The sequence below is a fragment of the Lactuca saligna genome, chromosome 1 (genome assembly GCF_052625555.1).
Source record: "Lactuca saligna cultivar CGN05327 chromosome 1, ASM5262555v1, whole genome shotgun sequence".
NCBI classification, from domain to species: domain Eukaryota; kingdom Viridiplantae; phylum Streptophyta; class Magnoliopsida; order Asterales; family Asteraceae; genus Lactuca; species Lactuca saligna.
Genome location: NC_136417.1, coordinates 70,106,232 through 70,129,074, shown reverse-complemented (window position 1 = coordinate 70,129,074; position 22,843 = coordinate 70,106,232). Strand labels below are relative to the sequence as shown.

Genomic DNA, 22,843 nt, shown 5'->3' with positions numbered 1-22,843 from the left:
TAGGAGCAATGTTCTTCATCTACGTGGCACAAAGTGCGGTCTGAGACCGCACCCACCCGTTGGAGCCTAATATTACCAATACTAACCAAACATTTCCTTTTGTGATTCAAATGTTAAGTCAATTTATGCATGCTTAAATAAATCTCTTTTTGAGTGGCTAGATGCGGAATGGGCAAAAAGTGTCCATCTTTATCTTTATCTTTTATTTGGAAATAAAATACACATATTAACAAATTGTGAATTATTATGACTTTTAATTTTGAAATATCTTTTAGTATATATTTAACGTAGAGATTATTAGGGTTCTAATAGCTCTCGTTAACCCTAATCTGATTCGTACTAGATCGTTTCTTGTTTGTGTTTGAGTTGTTTAGATCTTTAGTTTTCTCTTTTGGTTGTGTATTTGAAGTTCTTTCTGGTCTGAGAGCTTATTTCTGTTGCTTTTGGAGTTACATACACATTCGCATAGCAATCTAGCCCTTGTTCAGCAGGAAAATGGAAGAAGTGAGAAATCAGCAAGTGATCTTTAAGGATTACGTTAATGGCTTCCCCAAGGAATCAGACATGTCCCTTACAACTTCCGCCACCGTCCCCCTCCAGCTCCCTCAAGGTTCCAATGGCGTCCTCCTCAAGAACCTTTATCTCTCCTGCGATCCTTACATGCGTGGTCGAATGACCAAAACTGAAGGCAGTTACGTTGCTTCCTTCACTCCTGGTTCGGTATGAATTACACTCTCATTTCTCACTTTCATTTTTCCATTTTAGGGTAAAACAGTTTGTCAATTGAACGATCTGTCGTTAGGGTTGCGCTTATCTATTCGAATTGAATTGGGGCACCTAATCATTCGTATATTTCAAGTGTAAAATTTGAATTAAAGCTCTCAATCGTTTCAATTGAATTGGAGCACTCAATCTTCTTCCTAATCTTTACCTTTCTGAGTGAATTGGCTTGCAATGAAGCATTTTAAAACAAGGGCTTAAGTTTTCCAATATCCTTCATTTCAAAACCAAGATATAAATTCTCTTCTTTCTTCTGGAAAATCTCTTGTGATGATCAAATTATCATTTAGCTTTTGTCTCCTGCAGCCGATAACAGGATATGGAGTAGCTAAAGTTGTGGAATCTGGACATTCAAGCTTGAAGAAAGGTGACCTAGTTTGGGGATTCACTGGATGGCAAGAATACAGTATTATCACTGCTCCTGAAACGCTATTCAAGATTCAACATACAGATGTCCCTCTTTCATATTATACAGGAATCCTTGGTATGTTTTCTGTTTAATTAAGGAGCTTTAAGATTCTGTAAATTACAGATCTTGAATTCTGTAAATATGATTTTGTTTCTTCGATGGTTTTTTCAAGGTATGCCTGGTATGACTGCTTATTATGGCTTCTATGAGATTGGTGCTCCAAAGAAAGGAGAGTATGTCTTTGTTTCAGCAGCTTCAGGGGCAGTCGGTCAGCTTGTCGGGCAGTTTGCAAAGCTGACCGGATGCTATGTTGTTGGGACAGCTGGAACCAAAGAAAAGGTAATTAATTTTTTCATGCCAAAAGACATGAATGCCCTTGTCCAACTTTCAATTTTTTTATATTTTTGTCTCAAAATATTATCTTTATCTTTTCATCACTCAAGGTTGAGCTACTGAAGACCAAATTTGGATTTGATGAGGCTTTTAACTACAAGGAAGAACCAAATCTTGATGCAACTCTCAAAAGGTTAAAATTAATATCCCAAACAAATAATATAATAAAGATTAATTTCCTTTTTTAGTAAATTCTAATTGTTTTGTAATTAATCTCAGGTACTTTCCGGAAGGAATCGATATATACTTCGAGAACGTTGGTGGGAAAATGTTGGAGGCAGTGCTTTTAAACATGAGAGTAAATGGAAGGATTTCGGTTTGTGGAATGATCTCACAATACAACTTAAATCAAGAAGAGGGTGTGAGGAATTTGTCAAGCATAATAATGAAAAGACTTCTTGTGAAGGGGTTTATTGTAACTGATCACTATAATTTGTATCCAAAGTATATTGAAATGGTTATACCATTGATAAAGGAAGGGAAGATATGTTACATTGAAGATGTTGTAGAGGGGCTTGAGAGTGCACCTAAGGCTTTGGTTGGGATTTTTTCGGGGAAAAATGTTGGGAAGCAAGTTGTGGTTGTGGCACGTGAATGAGTCGAGTTGATGTCTTTATTGTTATGAATAATAAGAAATAGTGTGTATCTTGTATGTTTGTTCTAACAATAAGATGTGGAAATTTTATTAATAATACGAAAATTGTGTGTGTGTGTGTGTTTTGTATGCTTTTGTCCTAATAGGAAGAGTTAAAATGTTTGTGATTGAAAGAAATGGTGTGTATCTTGTATATTTGTCCAAATAGTAAGAGGGGAAAATTTTTATGAATAAGAAACCTATGATTTTGAATAGGCTTGTCCTAAGAGGGAGAGGTGAAAATATTTGAGAAAATTACAAAAATGGTATACTAGGCATGTATAGTTCAACTTAAAAAAATGGACAAACTCGATCCTTATTTTTTTGTTGGTATTGCATGAATGGTCCTTCCGACATCGCGTTAAAATGATGCTGTTAAATTTCTATAAAATGACACTTTTACTCTTTTTCTTTCCTTTTCATTTTTTTATAAATTTTTCTAAACTACATGGACCATTTATGTAAAGAACACATTTATAACAAAAAAACCATCGAGATCTCTAAACCATCATTTATATATATCGTGTTAGTTCTAATTTATGGACTTCTGGTACACCTTTGATTCTCAATTTCAGCAACAACATTCGTGGAAGTCGGTGTTGACAAAGAAGGGGGTGATTGGGATGGGAGAAGTGTGCCATTGGAGAAGGGAATGGTTGAGGTTGGCGAGGGAGTCTTAGAGCTTCATCGGAATTAATAACGATCGTTAGAAATTGAATGGGTAGCGCCGCATATGGTAAGAGACTGAAAGGTGAGACAAAGTGTAGAGCGTACTAATTTGAATTAACATCGATTGAAGGTGTGTCGTTAACCATTATGGAGTTAGGGTTCTTGTCTACCTCAATTCCTACCGCTTATACCCCCAGCCTAAGCTTCAAGGGTGACCATCATTGAACCACCGACCTCTATTGATCTTTCTCTTCTACCTTTCATGTAGCTCGATCGATCTCTTTGGTATATAGGTTTTGAAGAATCAAGATTGTCAAGGTTTTGAATACAATTCCCTTACCAAATTATGATTTTGGTTTTGATCTTGAGGTATGATTTCGTGGTTTATCAAGGTATGATATCATATATATAATGTTTAAGATTGTACGAGTTTCAATCTTGATGTATGATTTTGGTTTTGATCTAGAGGTTATCAATGTATAATTTCATATATGATTTCAATTTTCAAGGTATGATTTTGATTTTTTAAGTTCTTGTTGTCGGAGTTGAAAGTAAATGCCAAAGGTAAACTGGAGTTTCAGTGGTTGTCAAATCTTTGAACTATAGTTGGTGGGGTGGATGTAAGTGAGAGGGGCCCTTTATGTAACTATAGGATATTTTAATAAAAAACAAAATATACTAAAAATAAATAGGTAAGTGTAAAAAGCCAATTTACTGTATTTAACGGGCTCCATAGTTAAATTTAACGGCTTAGGGACGATCTGTGTAATATCAAAATAACACAAGGACCAAGTTATCCATTTTATTAAAGTTGGACTATACGTGCCTATTATGCCATACCACATGGACTGCAATTTTCTCAAAATATCTTGTATGCTTGTCATAACAAGAAGAGGTAAAAAAAAAATTATGAATAATAAGAAAGTTTAAATATCATGTATGCTTGTCCTCGAAGTAAAAAGTGAAAATTCTTTGAATAATAAGAAACTATGTCTATCCAGACACTAAGGGTGAAAATTTTCATGTATGTTTGTCCTAAAGGTAAGGGATGTCGAAGTCAGAGTGGTTGGTTTTGAGAAAGATGAAAGAAATAGGAGAAAGAAAAGTTTATGTGAACCTTATGTAATAGTTAGTTGAGTGTGTTGGGAGGGAACTGTTGGGTTTTATAAGTTACTAAAACATGTAAAACGGAAAATCTTAACCCTTAAGTTCACATACAACCTACTTTGGATCTATGTTTTCTCTAATTGATAGCAATAAACTATGAACATCAAGAACCCTAAGGGGAACCTATTATAATCAAAATATACATAGGATTAGGGTTACATACCTTCGATTTGTTGTAGTAAAAAAATCACTTCAATCCCTTGTATTTGTTAGTCTTGGAAAGCTAGTAGCAAAAAGATGATGTCTCTAATGGCTTACATCGAAAAAACGGAACCCTAGAATGAGGAGGAGAGATGAGATATGAGACAAATTTTGATTCTATGTTTATAGGTGATGTGGTGAACGAGATTTTCAAGCCAAATGATCATATTTATAGTTTAGGTAACTTGCAGGCAAAGTAAGATTTGAATTGATTAAATAATAGATTTATTCATAATTCAAATCATTTCCTTATATATAACCAGAAAGCTTCCAAAACCCTAGGAAACCCTCCAAAAACGTCCATGCCATGGAGGGTTCTAGAATTTCTTATTTTGTTTAATTATTGAACAATCAAATTTCACCGCTTTACACCTTCAATTAATTCCAATTAATCATGAATTAATTCCAATTTAATTATGATTAATAATTAATCAATTTTAATTGATTTCGCATTAATTTGTTAACTGTATAAATTAACAAATTAATTATTTAACAATTAATTTCATATTAATATATTAATTAAATAATAAATATTTAAATCAACTATCTATTTCCAATTAATATACTAATGTAACGCTTGGTTCATTGTGCATTTTGGTTTAGACCCTTTGGGGTGTATTATTGCAGAATTGCTCCTTGGGGGGTTGAATTGCCAACTTTGGGAAAGTTGGAGTACGATGGGCGTACTCCTTGTATGTTAGGCGTACTCATACAGATGGGTCGTAGAGCTCATCCACGTACGTTGGGCGTATGCGGAGTACACTTAGCGTACGTGACTAGTGAAGAAACACTAATTTTAGGTCGTGTACCCTATATAAACCATAAGATAGCCTCTTTTGCCTTACTTAACCAGCCTTCATGCCCTAAAAAACCCTAATTTGTTCCTTAGCCTTTGTGTGGTGATTTCAGGAATTGCATGATAAATTGGCCTGATATATGATGCCTTGTAGCCTAGGGAGCACTAGATGCTATGCTAGATTGGGAATATGTATTGGTATCAGTAATTGCTAAGTGTATACTTTAAAAATTGTATACGGTTAGGATCATATAGCCCTAGAATGATTGATTTGGCCTTATTTCTTGTACCTCATTTGGTTATGGTCTTAGGGTAGAGTCTTTTATTCGGCAGTCTATTTGATCATGTATTGTGTATAGTTTGCATGCATAAGGCAACCGACAAAGAGAATGGAAGTTCCTAGCTAGCATGACTTGTAGTATGTGAGTGTGAATGTTCTTTGCTTATTCTATGGATTGGAGTGCTACTGCACGAATGTTGCTTGCTTCGTGCTTTATGGAACTTTTAAGTAATGTGAGTTAACTATTAAGTGAATATACTAAGCCACGTGTGAGGAAGGTTAAATAATCTCAGAGCGATGGATTTGACCCTATTGTGCAACTCTCATTTGAGTCTAACCGTTTTAAGGATGATGCTTTTACTCAAATGATTATCTGAGCTTTATTGCATGTGCGTGTAGTCATGAGATGATTAACTGGCATTGTGGGGAGTTCTTTAGCAGCTGATGGCAGGGTGAGGTCGGAAACCTAGGAAAGCCTAGGAAGTGCTTCAGTGGGTGTAGTTGCATTGTTTAGTGAACATTTGGTGTAGCAATTTGAGAAGGTGACTTAGAGGATTTGGGATGATTCTTGAGGAAAGTATGGATAGGTGTGGAAGGTAGTATATGGCCCATACTACTAAAAGTACAAGATCCATACTCGAATCAAGGAAACTTTTGGAAATTCTAGGAAGCCTAGGGGATGAGGATTCTTGGGTATGTGCTGATCATTTGCATGTTGTGTTTCAGTATGGTGATGAGCACTCGGGAAGGAGGTTCGATTTCTGATTCAGGATCAGGTGCATGTGACATCCCGATTTTCGGGAATGAGATTTTAGGTATTTCATGAAATTAAAGAAGCATACTCTACGAGTTGGAGGCCCCAACTCGTCGTGTAGAGATTAGTCAGCCCGTATGATTTATGAAGTCTACCCGACGAGTCGGACGACCCCAAATCGACGAGTAGGAGCTGAATGAGAAAGCCCTAATTTTTAGGGTTTTACACCCTATTTAAAGGGTCATTAGCCTCCCTCTGCATCCCTTACTGCCCCATTGAGCTCTGAAAACCCTAATCGCCTCTACTCTCCATTTTTGTGTGTTAAGAAGCTTGGAAGGTGGATTTTGTGAAGAGAACTTGGAGCAAGGTGAAGCTTGTGGATCTGATTTCTACTTAATTTTAGCATCATGTTGAAGGTAACAAGTCGTTAACTTGGCTTCTCTCTAGTTAGATCTCTTCATGCAAAGGTTTAGGGATATTTCTAGTTTGTTGTGGAGTTATTTTTGGTTTTGGGCATGATCTGAAGTTGTAACTTCAGATCTAGACTCCTATAGCCCCTTATAGTCATAAAGTTCTAAGTCTTTAGCAAGTTATGGCCTTCTCCTTACCTAAAACTCCTTATTTAGCTTGGTGTTGGCCTTTAAGACCTTGCATGCACATAAAATTTGCAACTTTACGTGGTAACTATGTCTTAGGAAGCTAGATCTACAATTTGGAGCTTTGGGATAGCTTAAAACGTTTGAATGAGAAATGGACTAAAGGGACTCAATGAGTTGAATGGTTAACTCGACGAGTCAGATGAAGATTGGCCGTTTTTGGTTTGTGCACGGACTCGGCGAGTCAATGAGATGACTCGGCAAGTTAGTTAGGGTTTTTCTTGACATTTGCACACCTTATGGACTTGACGAGTTGTTTGGAAACTCGGCGAGTCAACTAGGGATTTCACGATTTCTCGCGTTCTGGAAGAACTCGACGAGTCAAGAAGCTACACTCGATGAGTTGGGTCAACATTGACAGTTGACCTTGACCGTTGACTTTGACTTTGACCAAGGGTTGACTAGTTTGACTTCCGAGGGTATTTTGGTAAATTGGGTATTTATGGAATGGGATCAATGGTGGTTGTAGGTGTTGGTGTTTGGAGACGTATCTCGGGAGTTTGACATTTCAGTTCTGATCGACATTGTGAGGTAAGTTGTCCTCACTATACTAACAGGGTCAAGGCACCAATGTTGACCCTTTTCGGATTTGTATTCGGGTTTGTTGCATGATGATATGCTTAGTGACCTGTTAGGTCAATATCCTGGTATATAGGATGATGCTATGTTAGTGACCTGTTAGGTCGGTATCCTGGTATATAGGATAATGATATGTTAGTGACCTTTTAGGTCGGTATCCTGGTATATAGGATGATGCTATGTTATTGATCTGTTAGATCCGTATGACTATCTATACATGCTAGCTAGCATATGATATTTATGTGCACATGATAGTTTGATTAGGGGCTGGGTTGAGGCGGACCTGCTTTGTGCTAAAGGCCAACAGACCCAGGGCGGACCGGATAGACTGCAGGCCCATTAGTGTATATCAGTTAGACCGAAGGTATGGAGAACGGTCCAGACAGGATGAAGGCCTAGGAGGGTGGACCAGACATGCTGAAGGTTCTGAGAGTGCGCCAGATAGACTGAAGGCCTGATGAGGGAAGTCCAGTCATACTGTAGACTCTATATGCATGTTGTTTATTTGTTTGCTATGATATATCTATGATTTATATAGCGTTGGTATTTTGGAGGAACTCGCTAAGCTTCGGGATTACAATTGTTGATTATGTTTCAAGTACTTTTGATGATTTTGGGAAGGCAAAGACGTGATCGTGCACCTCCTTATATTTTTATGATTTGATTCTGGGATACTCTGACATGAAACCATTTTGAAAACAAATTTATAATAACTGTTCGTTTTTGAATGATTTAAAAAGGTTTAAATTGGCATGATTTTTATGGGTGTTACAGTGCAGGTGTTGAGCCGGTCAATGAGCGCATGCGGGAGTTCATCTCATCGGAGATTACTCGCGGTATTTTGGAATGGACTCCTCTAATCTTTGGTTCAGTTAAGGAAGGGATTTTGGAGCTCTTAGATGGTCGTCTCAAGGTTTTTCAGGCCAAAATTGTAGTGGAGCAGTTAGGGGCTCATATGGAGCCCATGATTGGATTGCCTCAGAGGTTTCGCGAGCCTTACGTGAGGAGTCAACGTACATCATTGGGCATGCCACTGATAGATTGGTCTTCGGGTTCAGGGGTCGGACCTTAGCTGTTCAGACAAATGATGGGACGGTTGGGGTAACCTAGGAGCAAGAGATTGATTTGGAGTACCTAGAAAAGAGGGAGGCAAAGCATGTGCATTCAGTTGAGGGTCCCGTAAAGAGACCTAAGACTTCAGATTAGCGATTGAGGGGCCAACAGGGCTGGGGACAATACAACACGTACGAGAAGCAACAAGAAGAGGTTTGTCGTTCTAGAGCATGGGCTACTACAAGTGCGGAACGGTTGGCCATGTCTGTCCGAATTGTCCTCAAGGGGCAAGCCCGTTATATTTTTACTGCAACCAAGTGGGCCACAAGAAGGCCGACTGTCCGATTTTGAGGGGTGGAACAGTGAGTGCACCTGATTTGGATACTTTAAGGATCTATGATGGTCGTGAGGGCGGGGCAGGATCCCCATCTGTGAGGAGTCGAGTATTGCAATGTTAGTCAGGGGAGACCAGGGTTCCATCAGGTGTTGTTGCAGGTATGTTATCTTTTGCTTTCTTCTTGATTATTATCAGAATTCATATTGCTTTGGAATTTTATATTGGTTTGGGTAAGTATTATCTCCAGGTTAGTTTTCTGTTTTTTCCTGGGTTATATCATCAAGAATTGTTTCATGTCTTTTTTCATGCCAAGAGTCATTAATGGGTCATATCTTGCTGAGCGGGTTTCAGTTTGTTCGGTTGTTGTTCCGGTTCTTTGATGGGGTCAATTCATGGGTATCGTTGGAAGGTTTATGGTCGGATTAGTTTGTTAGTTCTCGTATGAAGTCAGAGTCCAGTCATGTTAGCAATTGTTTAGATAGGATCAACAGTCGTCTATGGCAGGACCTTTGGGTCTAATCTCTACCATTGCTAAGGAAGGAGCGGTAGCGAGAAGATGAAGGTGGAAACCGCATGATTTTGTTTGGTCATTGGAAGTTTCAGTGAATTTTATAATTTCAAGGATTAAAGATGGTTAGAATTTAAAGATTCTTTTGAGGATGGGAAGTTGGAGTGAAGGTTTACCTGTTCAGAGCAAGGGTTATGGTCTTTGTCAACAACATAAAGAACTTAAGGATTTGGTGTTGTATCATGGGAATTGATTGAGGTTATCGAGCTTGCTGAGATTTTGGGGAGTATTCATCTGGATCTCAAGAGTTGTGCGGTCATCTGGATTGGCTAGTGTTGGAACGATGATATTGGTAAGTGCAAGTCATAGTCGGTTCATCTATATGAAGATAAGATGGTTTCGGAACCCATCAAATTTTGTGTGATGGGAGAGCTTTGACGAATCCATGTATGGGAGAATTGATCAGAATTTCGTGGAGTTGGATCGGGTGTGGAACTAGGGCAAGTTTCACATCCCATTCAGGAGGAGATATGACCTAAGTGGCCATCTGGATTGAAGTTGTGTAAGTTGGGAGTTCAAGAAACTTCCAACAGCTGGTCAACGTCTTCCTTATAGCAAGCTTGTGGATGGATCCATGTTGAGGGTTGTGTTAGAGCCTCTCTACCTGTTCTTGTCTGATTAAGGCTTTCGGGTTCGAAGCAAGACCCAGACACCTGATTGGGGTGTAGTCTGATGCGTGTTCGACTCGGAAGGAGTATGGATGGATTAGTAGATGAGCGGTAAGACCATGGGTGGTAGCCATGGTAAGTTAGGAGTGTTGTCAAAATGTGGGGTGGCCCGTAGCATTCACTAGCTTGGCAAATAGTGTTAGAGTGTTTAAAGACTGTTGGGTGGCCTGTAGCATTCACTAGGTTGGTAGATAGTGTTGGAGTGCTGTAAGACTACAGGATGCTGCATAGCATTTACCAATCCTTGAGTAGCGGTGAGGGCATGGAAAATCTATGTTTCAGCTTGTAGGTTTTTTCCTGTCGGGATTAGGCTAGGGTAGGTCAGTTTGTAAGACTGTCGGAAGGCCACAACATTCATGGAATTAAGGAAGTGGTGGGTTGTGTGAGGCCGGTTGTGATATAAGACTTAGGTTGGTCATGTAGCATTCACTATTAGCATTGGATTTGATGGCGTTAGGGTTGTCAGTTGGTTATGGTCGGTTGGATCAGAAGGTTGTTGGAGCCATAGCGACAAGTTGGCTAGGGCAATGCTTGTCAAATGAAGGCTTCGTTCGAAAGTTACGTGGTGCGACTGTGTAAGACTATCTGTCTCAGTAACCAAATGGAAATCCGGTGAATCAGTTATTTAGTTGGTAAGTTGGGACCAGGGAGGTCTCGGCTGCTTTTGGAAAGCAGGTAGGGGGCATCAAGATGAGCCCGGGATGAGGTCTCGGCTGTTTCAATATATATATATATATATATATATATATATATATATATATATATATATATATATATATATATATATATATATATATATATATATTGAAACATCCCAAAAATACAGTCCAAAATTTTCATTTAAATCATTAAGAAAACCATAGTATCAAACATTGTATAAAAATCATAAGTCGTGTATCTCAAAATATCATAAACATCTGTCAAATATATATATCAGAGTATAAACATCCCAGACTAAACAAATGGTGTGTGCCCTGCAATCATCCTGAGCTCTTCCCCTTGCTACCGGAAGTACCTGAAAGCAAAACTGAATATTATAAGCACGGAGCTTAGTAAGTCTCCCCAAACTATCACATACCATGCACATAATCATGCTACTAGGAGATATGGGCCCCGCCCACACTCCGCTGACTACGAGATACGGGCCCCGCCCATACTCGGCTAACTACGAGATATGGGCCCCGCCCACACTCAACTACTAAACATACATACACAAAGACAACAAGTATAGCCAAATCTATTAATCAATCCTATATACATACTCAAATAATGCTATGAGATATGGGTCCCGCCCACACTCAGCTAATGATGAGATAAGGGCCTCACCCATACTAACATTCCTAACAATACATACAAGTATCACACAAACAACAAGTATAGAAATCCAACAATTTGACTGATATCTATACTCAGGTAATAATGAGATACGGGCCCCACCCATACTCCATGTTCCTATCAAGAACATATAGACCACATGGGGTCGGCATTAGTGCCTTCGACCCGTACAAACCAGGAGGAAACTCACCTTGCACTGTTGAAGTCCCGCGTATAAATCTCTAGTTGTTGGATGAAAGATTCTCGAACTGTCAACATCAAAACCAAACCCAGTTAATCATTTGGGTTTCAATGCATAACCATAAATCCACATTTTGGGTAAAATAACCATTTTACCCCTATCTTAGCTTGGTTCAATACCAAGGTCCAAATTCACACTCTGGAGGCCCAAAATCCAAATAAACAACCAAGGCCTAACATATGGCCCAATTTTCCAAATTGGGCCCAAACTTCTACATGGTCTTACCTTATGGCCCAACCATTTATTCCAATCCACACACTTAGCATTCCGATGGTCTAATATCACATAACCATCAAGGCCCAATTACGGCCCATCTATGGCCTAATTTTCCAAATTGGTATTCTAGTCTATATACTTGTTCTTGGATGGCCCATCAATAGCCCAATCACCAAAGCCCAACAAAAAGGCCCAACACAAGGCCCAACCAAAATTAGGGTTTCTCACATGAAATGACGATTAGGGTTAGGTGTTCTTAATTAACCCATTAATATAAGGACTTAACTCATTAGTTTCAATATTGCGTTAAGATAATTATAGGGGCATTATTACATATTATTTAGAAATTTAATTAACGACTTCAACGCGGGTCCCAACAATCCAAAACTAGCATCTCTAAAATTAGGGTTTTCTAAACCCTAATTAGGGTTTCCACCCAAACACAAGTCAATTAGTCCAATGATTAGGCTATTAGGCTGAATAGGGTCTTACTAAGTCAAGTACCACCCACTGCCACCTCGAGCAGTAGTGGTCGACGACGGCTCACGGCGGTGGTGGTGATCTTTTTCACTTTTGACTAAGAAAACCGATGTAACAATCACTATTAAACACATACATAATATGTATGCACACACAGCCACCTCCTACGGTGGCTAGTGGCGGCAATGGGTGGCGAAAAACCGCTAGCCACCATAGTTGGCTGTCATGGTGGTTCACCCCACCTCCGACCATCATTCTTTATGATTCTAGCAGCACACACGTAAGACACGATGCGAAACAATAGCCCTCAGCCACCGACTTGGCGGCTGGCAGCGTCGAAGTTAGCGGAAACGACAGTTGAGACCGGTGGCGGCAATGACGTACACGACATCAAACAGCGAGAGGGACCATAGAGTGAAGAGAAATGATTGTTAGGCTTACCAGAAATTTCCTGGTTGCTCACGACCTACAATTTGTCGATCACAGCTAAAGACTTCGGTCACGGTGCTCTTTCGGCTGCCCGCGACGTCCGACAACGAGGTTGTGGATGGCGGCGCTCGACAATGAAGTGGCATACGGACGGGTGGAGTTCGAACTCGACTAGTAGCAGTGGCCTAAGAGGCTTCTCATGGTGGTGGCAACTGTAGAAGTATACCCTAGGGTTAGGGTTTGTATTGTCCAAAAACGGGAAGGAGGAGTGCACCAGGTTTATCCCGTGCCTTCTTTCCAAACTTCAACCACTTTTTCCAAGTTCAGTCCCTCCTCCGCAAATTCTTTTTTAGCTTAACCCCAAAAGTTACCAAACAGCCCTCATCACTCCAAAGTCCTTTCAATTTAACTCCTAATAATTACCAAGCAGCCCTTGTCCTCATAAATATTTACAAAGTGACTCCGAAAATTACACTTAACCCCAAAATTTCCAAAAAATTATGTCATTTTAACTCCCATATCTAACATCCCTAAATTATTATGTGTTTAAGGCTTTAATAAAATAATATAAAATATCATTAACATCTTGGGGTTTCATTTATTTATTTTATTTTATCTTATTTAATTAAATTCTAAATAGAATGTTATATATATATATATATATATATATATATATATATATATATATATATATATATATATATATATATATATGCTTGTTATAACGACGAGAGGTGAAAAATTGATGAATAATAAGAAACCGCATGCTTGTCCTAACAGTTTGAGTGAAAATCTATAATTGATATTTAATGTTTAAACCTAGGTTGATCCTTTAACATCCATAAGTGAAAATATGTATTATATATAAAAAGAAATTAATTATCCTCCTATTTTCCTTCCTATTAATTTTAAATGATAAGAAATGTATTAAAATATTATTAATCTTATCTAGATATAACACATGTTATTATTTCATATGTGGTAGGAATGTAAGTAGGAAGAAAATATAGAATGATATTTAATTTCTTTATTTACGAAGTCAATTATTATTATTAAAATGTGTAGGTATTGTTTGTTTTTTAACGGGTAAAAATATATGCAATCTATGAATCACATCTGTAGACACATGCAGTCTGCATACCATATCTGCAGGAGAAAAATTAGCAAACGTCTGCAGTCTATAAGAAAAATATTGTTTATATTTTTAATAACTGTAGAGTGGAATATAAATAAAATGGGGTTTTTAATTTAAAATGGTTTTTCAACACTAAAATTTAAATTATTATAGTTTTACAACACTGAAATATAAGTAGACAACCACAATAACACATATAATTCGAAAGAATACATTTGATTGCTGGTATTAAATAAAGAACCCATTACTTAAACCCTCTTTCCTTATAAAATTATAAAGTGTGAAACATTCAATGATAATGTTTATTTTTATAACTAGTAGAAATGATGTCATCTTCTTCAATATATGAATATCATTGAATTTTAGGAAAAAAAAAAACATTTGATAATTACAAAAAAACCACCACATTAATTTGTGTCTATTATAATCATCATATGATTTTTTACATATGCATAACTTCATATATTAGACAAACAAAAAGAACAATCTAATATAATTATATTGAAAAACAATCTTAAAAGAATAATTCAACAATTTCAAAAAAAAGATGGTTTTAATTTGCACACAATTAATATAATTATTTTTCCGGTAAATTGACATATAATATATTATGGTTTTGTGATACTTACATACATTATAGGATAAAGATGTTTAATTCGTGCATATGTCATTAGATAATGGATTTGGTTTTATGATATTTTATATTTGGATCATAAAATAATAATAAAATATATAAAAATCAATTAAAATATAGTCGTTCAAAAAATATAAAAAGAAATAAAAGTGAAGTATCCTTAATTATATATAAAAGAATTTAATCATTATTAATTGTTTAGAAAATGTCTGCTTCAAAATGTCTTTCTGCCTACAAAAATTGATTCATGTCTTTTTAAAAAAGAGGACTCATAGACGTTTTGACTGCTCCAAATGTCTTTCTGCTTACAAAAATTGATTCATGTCTTTTTAAAAAAGAGAACTCATAGACGTTTTGACGGCTGCAGATTTCTGAAAAACAAACAGTCCGTAAAAACATGCACATGTAAATACCTTCCCGCTCCCAACCAGCTCAAAAAAAAATCCAAAGAAAAAAACACCACCTTTGTCCATATGATTCAGAACACACTCAAAGTATTACACTAGGTATGCAATTTATCATCATATAATGGGTTTTGAAATAAGTTTGACATGAATAGCCTAGAAAATACGATTTACCATTTTGTTATTTACAACTTACAAGTTAGATATCATAATTCATAAGTCAAGTCTAGGCATCACTCTATTTGTATGGCACCCACAAGTGAAAATATATATTTAATCATGGGACCCACGATTGGGATGTGTAGAGGTAGCGTGGTGAACTATCGGTTTTTAAGTATTATGTGTTTACTTGGTCAATGAGGATTGGATTGGAAGCAATAAATGTGTGCAAGTAGACTATAAATAATATAGTGAACGTAATTAAGGGGTGGAGGTATGGGCATTTATTTATGTCGGTAGCTTAGTTTAGAACCCAAAGTTGGATCAATTGGTAGCTTCTATTTTATAGTATTTTTTATACATGTATACTTGCTCAAGTTGCTCTACATTAAATGATGGTATGGGACTATAGGTGTTTAATATGATCTTTTTAAATTTTAAATTTTTGTAGATGAAAAAGTTAATTCTATTTACTGTTTTTAAAGAATAGTTTAATATAATCAAATGTCTAAAATAATTTTGAATTTTGTAGATTACATCTACAGAGTTAATAAATAGACCGAGAAATCACTAAACAGAGTTTCTTCTGGAAAAAAAAAATTGTAGTATGTACGAAAATAAAGATTTTACGGGCAAAACACCACATTTTTATGTTAAAATCTTTAAAAACCATTTTTCACAATAAAAAGAGTTTTATATTGTAGTTTTAAGATGCAAACAAAAAAAAAAAAGTTTTGCTGATTTGAACTATGGAATTCTTGACTTTTATTTTTACTTTTTTGAATTCTTTTTATGGTAAAAATCTTCAACTACATTTCCAAAAAAAAAAAAAAAAAAAAAAAAAGTTTTACTAATGTAAAATTTGAGTTTTTTAAGCTATTTTTTATACCCAAAAAAATTGTAGAAATTTGAGAATATGAAAAATATTGTTTGTATATGGAGAAATCTTTTGTGGTCCATTTCGCAGGCTCAAAAACAATTTTTTCTTGGCTCGTTGACGATTTTTTTTGAGATTCTAATGAATGACTATTATAGATATTTTACTAATTTTTTTTTATTATTTTGGAAAATTAGTAAATGAAATTATACATTTATCTTTTTTCTCTTTTTGTAACGGCATAATCTATTCTTTGATTACTTGCTTTTGATTATCGATTCGTATAATAACTAGGTGCGAGACCCATGTATTACATGAGTTTAATTAAAAAAATATGAAATTTTAACAATTTGAAAAGGTTGAATTTATAAGAAAAATGAAAAAAAAAATTGAATTATTAAAATTATTGAAACTTTAATGTATTAAATACATTACATATATAAACCCTTTCTAATAAATACTTTACATATATATTACATTACACATTAAATTTGGAATTTTAATTTAATAAAATGAAAAATCCATTAAAATGACAAGTGGAAAATAAAAAATTTTAAAATTTTAAAAAATGTCAGTGTCGAAATGAAAAAGAAGAGAACATGTGGCAAAAAAACCTTCATTTATTATATTAGATTGGAACACCCATTTAAGGAATAGTTACACGTAATTATTAAATGTTAGTGTATCAAATGTCTTGTAAGCAGAAATAAAATAAAAAAGTCGTAGCAGTAACATGTTTTTATGGGTTTGGTCAAGACCAAATAGGTATTAAATAGTATATTTTATTAATTTCTTTTTAGTGGGGAAATAGTCAGTTATTATAGTATTTTTGTTTTCATTTTGGTCAATATATTTTAATGTTTACAATAATGAATCTGAACTGCCAAGCTGAAGGAATAACAAAAGCTCACCGCTGTTGTTTCTTCTTATTATTATTATTACTTTTCTTTGTTGCCTAAAAGGAGACCTTTATAAAAGATTTTATTTTTTATTTATTTATTTATTTATTTATTTTTGTCTAACACATGAATGAATACATATGTTTATTATTTATTTGTTTGATAAAATTAAAAAAAAAAAAACCTCACACACATATAATACTTTGCAAACAAAATCAGTTTTGTACCGAACTGTTTTTTTTTTTTTTGGACTGTTTAAACTGCTTGCTTCCAAATCAGATCGGATTTAACCGGTTTACAGTATAAAAAATATAACCGGCTAAATTGAATCAATTTTTTCTTATCATGTTTTAGAAAAAACTGGTCTTATATACAGTTTCAAATTTGATTTAGTTGTAATCTTTTCCTATCAATGTATCAATTGTGGTTTCTAAAATCCACTTTTTCCTCAAACAACTAGCTGATTTTGTTTGTATTTCTATCCAAAATGAAGCAAGCGACCACACTAAAGTTAAAGCTTGTGAAAATAGAAACTATGATGACTTCTTTGAAATGTTTTATCCCAAATCATTTCATCACCAAGTCACACAAAAGATGGTTAACACTAAACACATGTTAAGATCTCTTTCTTTTATTTTGTTAAAAAATACCCTTTTTTCTTTTATTCATTCTGATATTTTCATTGAAAGCTATGATCCAAAATCTAATCAAAATTAATAATCATTTTAATTTTTAGATTAAAGTTGATTATATAAAATTTGTTTTGGATACATTAAGTGGTGGTTAGTGGTTACACTATAAGTTCACACGCAATCATGCATCATTCCTTTTCTTTAAGTAAAGTAAAGGTGACTATGATTAACGACAAAACAAAAACAAAACAAAAAAAGGTGATTGTGACAACATTGACAACGTGGAGGGGTGTAATTTGAAAATAATAGGAAGACTGCAACGACTTTCCCGGATAAACCGAGTGGCAGAAATACAGAGAGGCTTTCAACGACGATTCCTTTTCCACACTTTTGTGTGTTTTGTTTGTTCATCCAAATAATTGCATTTCACTCGGATTTCTTCTTAATCAAATACCCTTTTCTGGATTCCATTCCACCCATCTTCTCTCCTACTCCCTTCTTTGCTCGCAATCGGGAGCTTCATCTTTAGCTCTCGATCGAGCTCACCCCTTTTCGTCCCACCTGTTTCAATGGCGTTTCCCTCTTTATTATTCTGTTGAATCATATGAAATCGTTGAAGAAACAATAAAACATTCAAACCCATATCATGGAGAGGGCAGCTCAGCAATTGAAACGCGGGATATCCCGTCAATTCTCAACGGGTTCAATGAAACTCAGCGGTAAATTCAGCTTCAAGCGTCAAAGCTCTTTCGATCCACGAACCAATTCCCGTTTCAGCTTGGGTCGGCAATCTTCTCTCGACCCAGTTCGACGTACATCCGCGAATGATGACTTTACCCTCCCTGGAAACCTTGACTCCACCATGCAATTGTTGTTTCTAGCCTGCAAAAACGACGTTCAGGGTGTCAAAGAATTGCTCGATGATGGCGTTGATGTTAATAGTATCGATCTCGATGGTCGCACTGCTTTGCATATTGCTGCTTGTGAAGGGCATGTTGAGGTTGTTCAGCTTCTGTTGAGTCGCAAGGCCAACATTGATGCCCGTGATCGGTGGGGAAGCACGGTATATCCATGATTTCATCACTCAAATCATATCATCATTTCAAATAATAACAATCTGATCAAAACAATCACCAGTTTCCCTCTCCAATTTTGTTTTCGATCATCAATTTTGTCCAATTAGTTTGGTCAAAGTTTGAAATTCGACATCTCTTAGGTTAATTGTTAGACAAATCATGTTCCTCTCTTTCCAGACATATGATATGTCTGTTCCTTCTACTTTCGACCCTAAAACCATATCTTTTTCATGATTATTTCCTTAATTGTTCAAGAACTTTCCATAATCACAGGCATGCGCTGATGCAAAGTACTATGGAAACGTTGAAACTTACAATATATTGAAAGCCAGAGGAGCCAAAGTTCCGGTATTTTCCATTAAAATTCGTTTATATATTGAAAAATTCTAATCTGAGATCATATAATGAATACATTAAAATTCTGCTAGAAAACTAGAAAGACCCCAATGACTGTTGCAAACCCTAGAGAAGTTCCAGAGTATGAACTCAATCCCTTAGAGCTTCAAATTCGCAAAAGTGATGGCATTTCAAAGGCAAGATTGTGATTTATGCTTCATATAAAGTCTCAAAGTTTATATCTTTTGATTATATTAATAATACTATATGGACATTTTGGTCATTTTGACAGGGAACATATCAAGTTGCTAAATGGAATGGGACAAAAGTTTCAGTGAAGATATTAGACAAGGATAGCTATTCTGACCCTGAAAGCATGTATGTATTTACTATTTACTATTCACACATTCTTTTTTTTTCTATAATTTTAACAAGATAACTTCATTGTGATTTGACTTTTGTACCCTTTTGGTTTTTTATAAATGCAGAAATGCTTTTAAACATGAGTTGACTTTGTTGGAGAAAGTCAGACATCCTAATGTGGTTCAATTTGTTGGAGCTGTAACCCAAAATATACCCATGATGATTGTTTCAGAATATCACCCAAGAGTAAGTCAAAGAGAACAAAATTAAGAAATAAGTCAAAGTATCTGATTTCGAAACATTCATATTGATATGATAATTTGATAATAATATAAAAATGATTGAATTTGGATGAATTTTCAGGGTGATCTTAGAAGCTATCTTCAAAAGAAAGGAAAATTGTCCCCATCAAAAGCTCTTAGATTTGCTCTTGATATTGCAAGGCAAGATTTTGTTTATTTTATTTTTAAGTTCAATTTATGTTAATTAGGCGAAAAAGGGTAAATTGGGATTATATTATATTATATTATATTATATTAATCAATAACATGTCCAATTGTAAACTTTTAGAAACAATAGCTCAAAAGGAGATGAGAGAATATTAAAATGTTCACAAAGTCCTAAATTGCTTTATTACAAGAAAAAATTGGAACTTTATTATAATAATACTATTTGTAAATAGTAATCATATTCAAAAAAATATATATATATATTAATATTATGAAATCTTATAACTTGTTATTTGATTAACAGGGGAATGAATTATCTTCATGAATGTAAGCCAGATCCAATTATCCACTGTGATTTAAGGCCAAAGTAAGGCAACTAATATAAGTTGAATAATTATATAAATTTACTTATATAAGTTCATATCTTGAGATTTTTTTAATAATTAAAATATTGGTAAGGTGCCAGAAATATTTTGCTGGATAGTGGGGGCCAGTTGAAAGTTGCAGGATTTGGATTAATTCGGTTATCCAAAATTTCACCTGATAAAGCAAGATTATCTCGCCCTGTCACCATTGATAGAACAAGTAAGATTTTGACACGTGTCCCCAAATGGGTATTCAAAAAAGTTTTAATTTTTAGTAGTGTAAATTTTATCTTTTGTGTATTGTAGATTTGTATATTGCACCAGAGATTTATAAAGATGAACTATTTGATCGAGGTGCAGATGTGTATTCTTTTGGAATTATTCTATTTGAGGTAATTTTTTACCAATTTATGCGACAATATTTCACCTTTTTATCATGTTTTAATTTTTTTTTACCAATTTATGCAAAAAAGTTTCACTTTTTTACCATTTTGTGTTGCCATGTTTTAAATTATTTTACCAATCTATGTGAGCATGTTTGGTTTTTTACCAATTTTTGCAAAAGAGTTTCACTTTTTACCACTTTATGCGACCATGTTTCACTTTTTTTTACCATTTTAAGCCACAATCTTTAATTGTTTAAAAATCTATGCAACCATGTTTCTCTTTTTAGTTTTTATCTATGTATGCAATAAGACTTCATCATTTTACTTATTGATGACCAATTTATGTTACCATGTTTCATCTTTTTTACCAATTTATGCAACAATGTTTCACTCTTTTACTATTTTATGCATCAATGTTTAAATTTTTTACCAATCTATGTGATTATCTTACATTTTTTACCAACTTATGCCACAATGCTTCACTTCTTTTATCTCTTTTTGCAACAATGTTTCACTTTTTTTTTTTTACCAATTTAAGCTATAATGTTTTACCTTTTTACCAATTTTCGCCTTTTTACCACTTTAAGGTACAATGTTTCACTTTTTTTTGTTTGCCAATTTAAGCTACAATGTTTTACCTTTTTACCAATTTATGCAACTGAACATGAATTATACAACGATGCTTCAACTAGTTAAACACATAAACAAGATAAATATTGCATCTTTAGGTCAAAAAGCTGAAAACTTTGTTGCAAATTTTGTATAAATAATATTCTTATATAGCATATTAGCATCTATCTCAAACTTAAAATTTTATTTTTTTTGTTTACAATCGTATCAGATGATGGAAGGTGCCCAACCATTTCACCCCAAGCCTCCTGAAGAAGCTGTTAAGTTGATGTGTGAAGATCTCAAGAGACCTCCATTTAAAATTAAATCAAAATATTATCCTCCAGATTTAAAAGAGTAAGACCCTGTTTCTTCTTAAACACTTGATCTGGACCATTTTACCCTTCTGCCCTTCTTTTTTTCCTCCAAACTCTTCTTGATTCATGTATTGTGAAATTTGTTATTTGTTATTTGGAATGTAAGGGTAAAATGGTAATTTAGTCATCACCCATTTGGTCACTTTTATTCATACATAATTTAATTGTATAAAAAAACCTTCTCACTATTTTAATTTTTTTTATTTTTTGTAGATTGATTGAGGAGTGTTGGTATCCAGAATTGCCTATAAGGCCAAAATTTTCAGAGATAATAATCAGACTTGACAAAATTGTTGGCAACTGTTCAAAACATGGATGGTGGAAAGACGCGTTTAAGCTCCCATGGTATGCTTAATGACCATTTTACCCTTCTGTGTATAGAGTTTTCGGACAGAATTGTGAAAAACATTGTCATCATATTTGATCACATTGTTATAGTAACTTAAGATAAGTTTGGACACATGCTTTTAATTGAAACAAATGCAAGAAGGGCAAAGTTGTAAATAAAAGAAAATATATCACTTATGGTGGAAAGCTTGCCCTTTTAGTCTTTCCACATGAAGTCTTTGTGTTCCTAGTAAGTCAAAATGAAAATTGCCCAAATTACTTATTTGCCCTTCTTTTTCTTCTTCCCAACTTTTTTCACGTTAAAATTGATAAATATTTTGAAAAAAAATCAGAATCTAAGGGTAAAATGGTCAACATTATTCCATACAAACATCATTACTCATTAAGTCGAAAATAAGCATCACCCTAGAGACATTTTTTTTCTTCATAATAATATATAATAAAAACTTTTTCTCATTCTCTCCAAATATCAACATCTTGTACTAAATACTAATAATACACTTTTAATTTTATATATATATTTTTTTTGCAGGAAATAATAGTTATGAAGGGTATGAACATTGAAGATGAAGTGAAGTGAAGTGATTCAGCTGTTGAAAGACTCCCAAGTGTTTTGATGTATTTACTTGGGAAAATGCTAATGGGGGTGCGTAAGCATATAATCTTGAGAAGAGTTATAGAAGCTGGAAAATAAAGTGGAATGTGAAAATTAGTATGCTTTATGTTTTCTTGTTTATGTTTTGTGAAACTTTTTTTGTGTATCTAAAGTTGATATCATCTGTAATATAATAGTACAAGTAATGGTAATGACTTTTCTCTATGGGACACAAGTCGTGTGGAAGTTGAATTGTTACATGTTAGAAGAAATAAAAAGTTATGAATTAGTCACTGCCTCCATCTCAAAATATATCTTAAAACCATTATCAAAAAAAAAAAAAAAAAAAAAAAAAAAAAAAAAAAAGGAGAAACCATGCAACAAGCACCTCATACCTAGACACTAACCAATCAAAACTACCACATACTTGTATCAACAACCAACCAAATAGAAAAAATATTGAGAACTAGAAACCTATCACAAGATCAAATAGTTTTACAATGTGTACATGGAATATCATTTATACCATATATGTGTACCATGTTGGTGATTTT

The 22,843-nt window shown here is 34.6% G+C and overlaps 2 protein-coding genes across 2 annotated transcripts; both read left to right on the top strand.

The window, feature by feature from the left end:
* The first annotated feature begins 184 nt into the window (after positions 1-184).
* On the top strand, positions 185-2,289 carry LOC145039500 (2-alkenal reductase (NADP(+)-dependent)-like). The gene is made up of 5 exons (XM_078987549.1): positions 185-720; positions 1,087-1,264; positions 1,362-1,528; positions 1,633-1,715; positions 1,802-2,289. Exons 1-5 carry the CDS (start codon positions 496-498, stop codon positions 2,178-2,180), a joined length of 1,032 nt encoding a protein of 343 aa, XP_078843675.1. The 5' UTR covers positions 185-495; the 3' UTR covers positions 2,181-2,289.
* A 15,452-nt stretch (positions 2,290-17,741) lies between these two features.
* On the top strand, positions 17,742-22,582 carry LOC145039493 (integrin-linked protein kinase 1-like). Its single transcript, XM_078987546.1, has 12 exons — positions 17,742-18,448; positions 18,735-18,809; positions 18,890-18,994; positions 19,090-19,175; positions 19,286-19,406; positions 19,524-19,603; positions 19,914-19,976; positions 20,076-20,194; positions 20,281-20,366; positions 21,202-21,326; positions 21,560-21,691; positions 22,227-22,582. The coding sequence occupies exons 1-12, from the start codon at positions 18,032-18,034 to the stop codon at positions 22,231-22,233; spliced, it is 1,416 nt and encodes a 471-aa protein (XP_078843672.1). The 5' UTR covers positions 17,742-18,031; the 3' UTR covers positions 22,234-22,582.
* Positions 22,583-22,843: the final 261 nt, after the last annotated feature.

Excerpts from the sequence above, each read along its gene's own strand:
- LOC145039500 (XM_078987549.1), top strand. The coding sequence starts at position 496 with ATGGAAGAAGTGAGAAATCAGCAAGTGATCTTTAAGGATTACGTTAAT. Across the intron at positions 721-1,086 it reads CTTCCTTCACTCCTGGTTCG|CCGATAACAGGATATGGAGT; the intron begins GTATGAATTACA and ends TGTCTCCTGCAG. Across the intron at positions 1,265-1,361 it reads ATATTATACAGGAATCCTTG|GTATGCCTGGTATGACTGCT; the intron begins GTATGTTTTCTG and ends GGTTTTTTCAAG.
- LOC145039493 (XM_078987546.1), top strand. The coding sequence starts at position 18,032 with ATGGAGAGGGCAGCTCAGCAATTGAAACGCGGGATATCCCGTCAATTC. Across the intron at positions 18,995-19,089 it reads AAAGTGATGGCATTTCAAAG|GGAACATATCAAGTTGCTAA; the intron begins GCAAGATTGTGA and ends TCATTTTGACAG. Across the intron at positions 21,327-21,559 it reads TATCCTCCAGATTTAAAAGA|ATTGATTGAGGAGTGTTGGT; the intron begins GTAAGACCCTGT and ends TATTTTTTGTAG.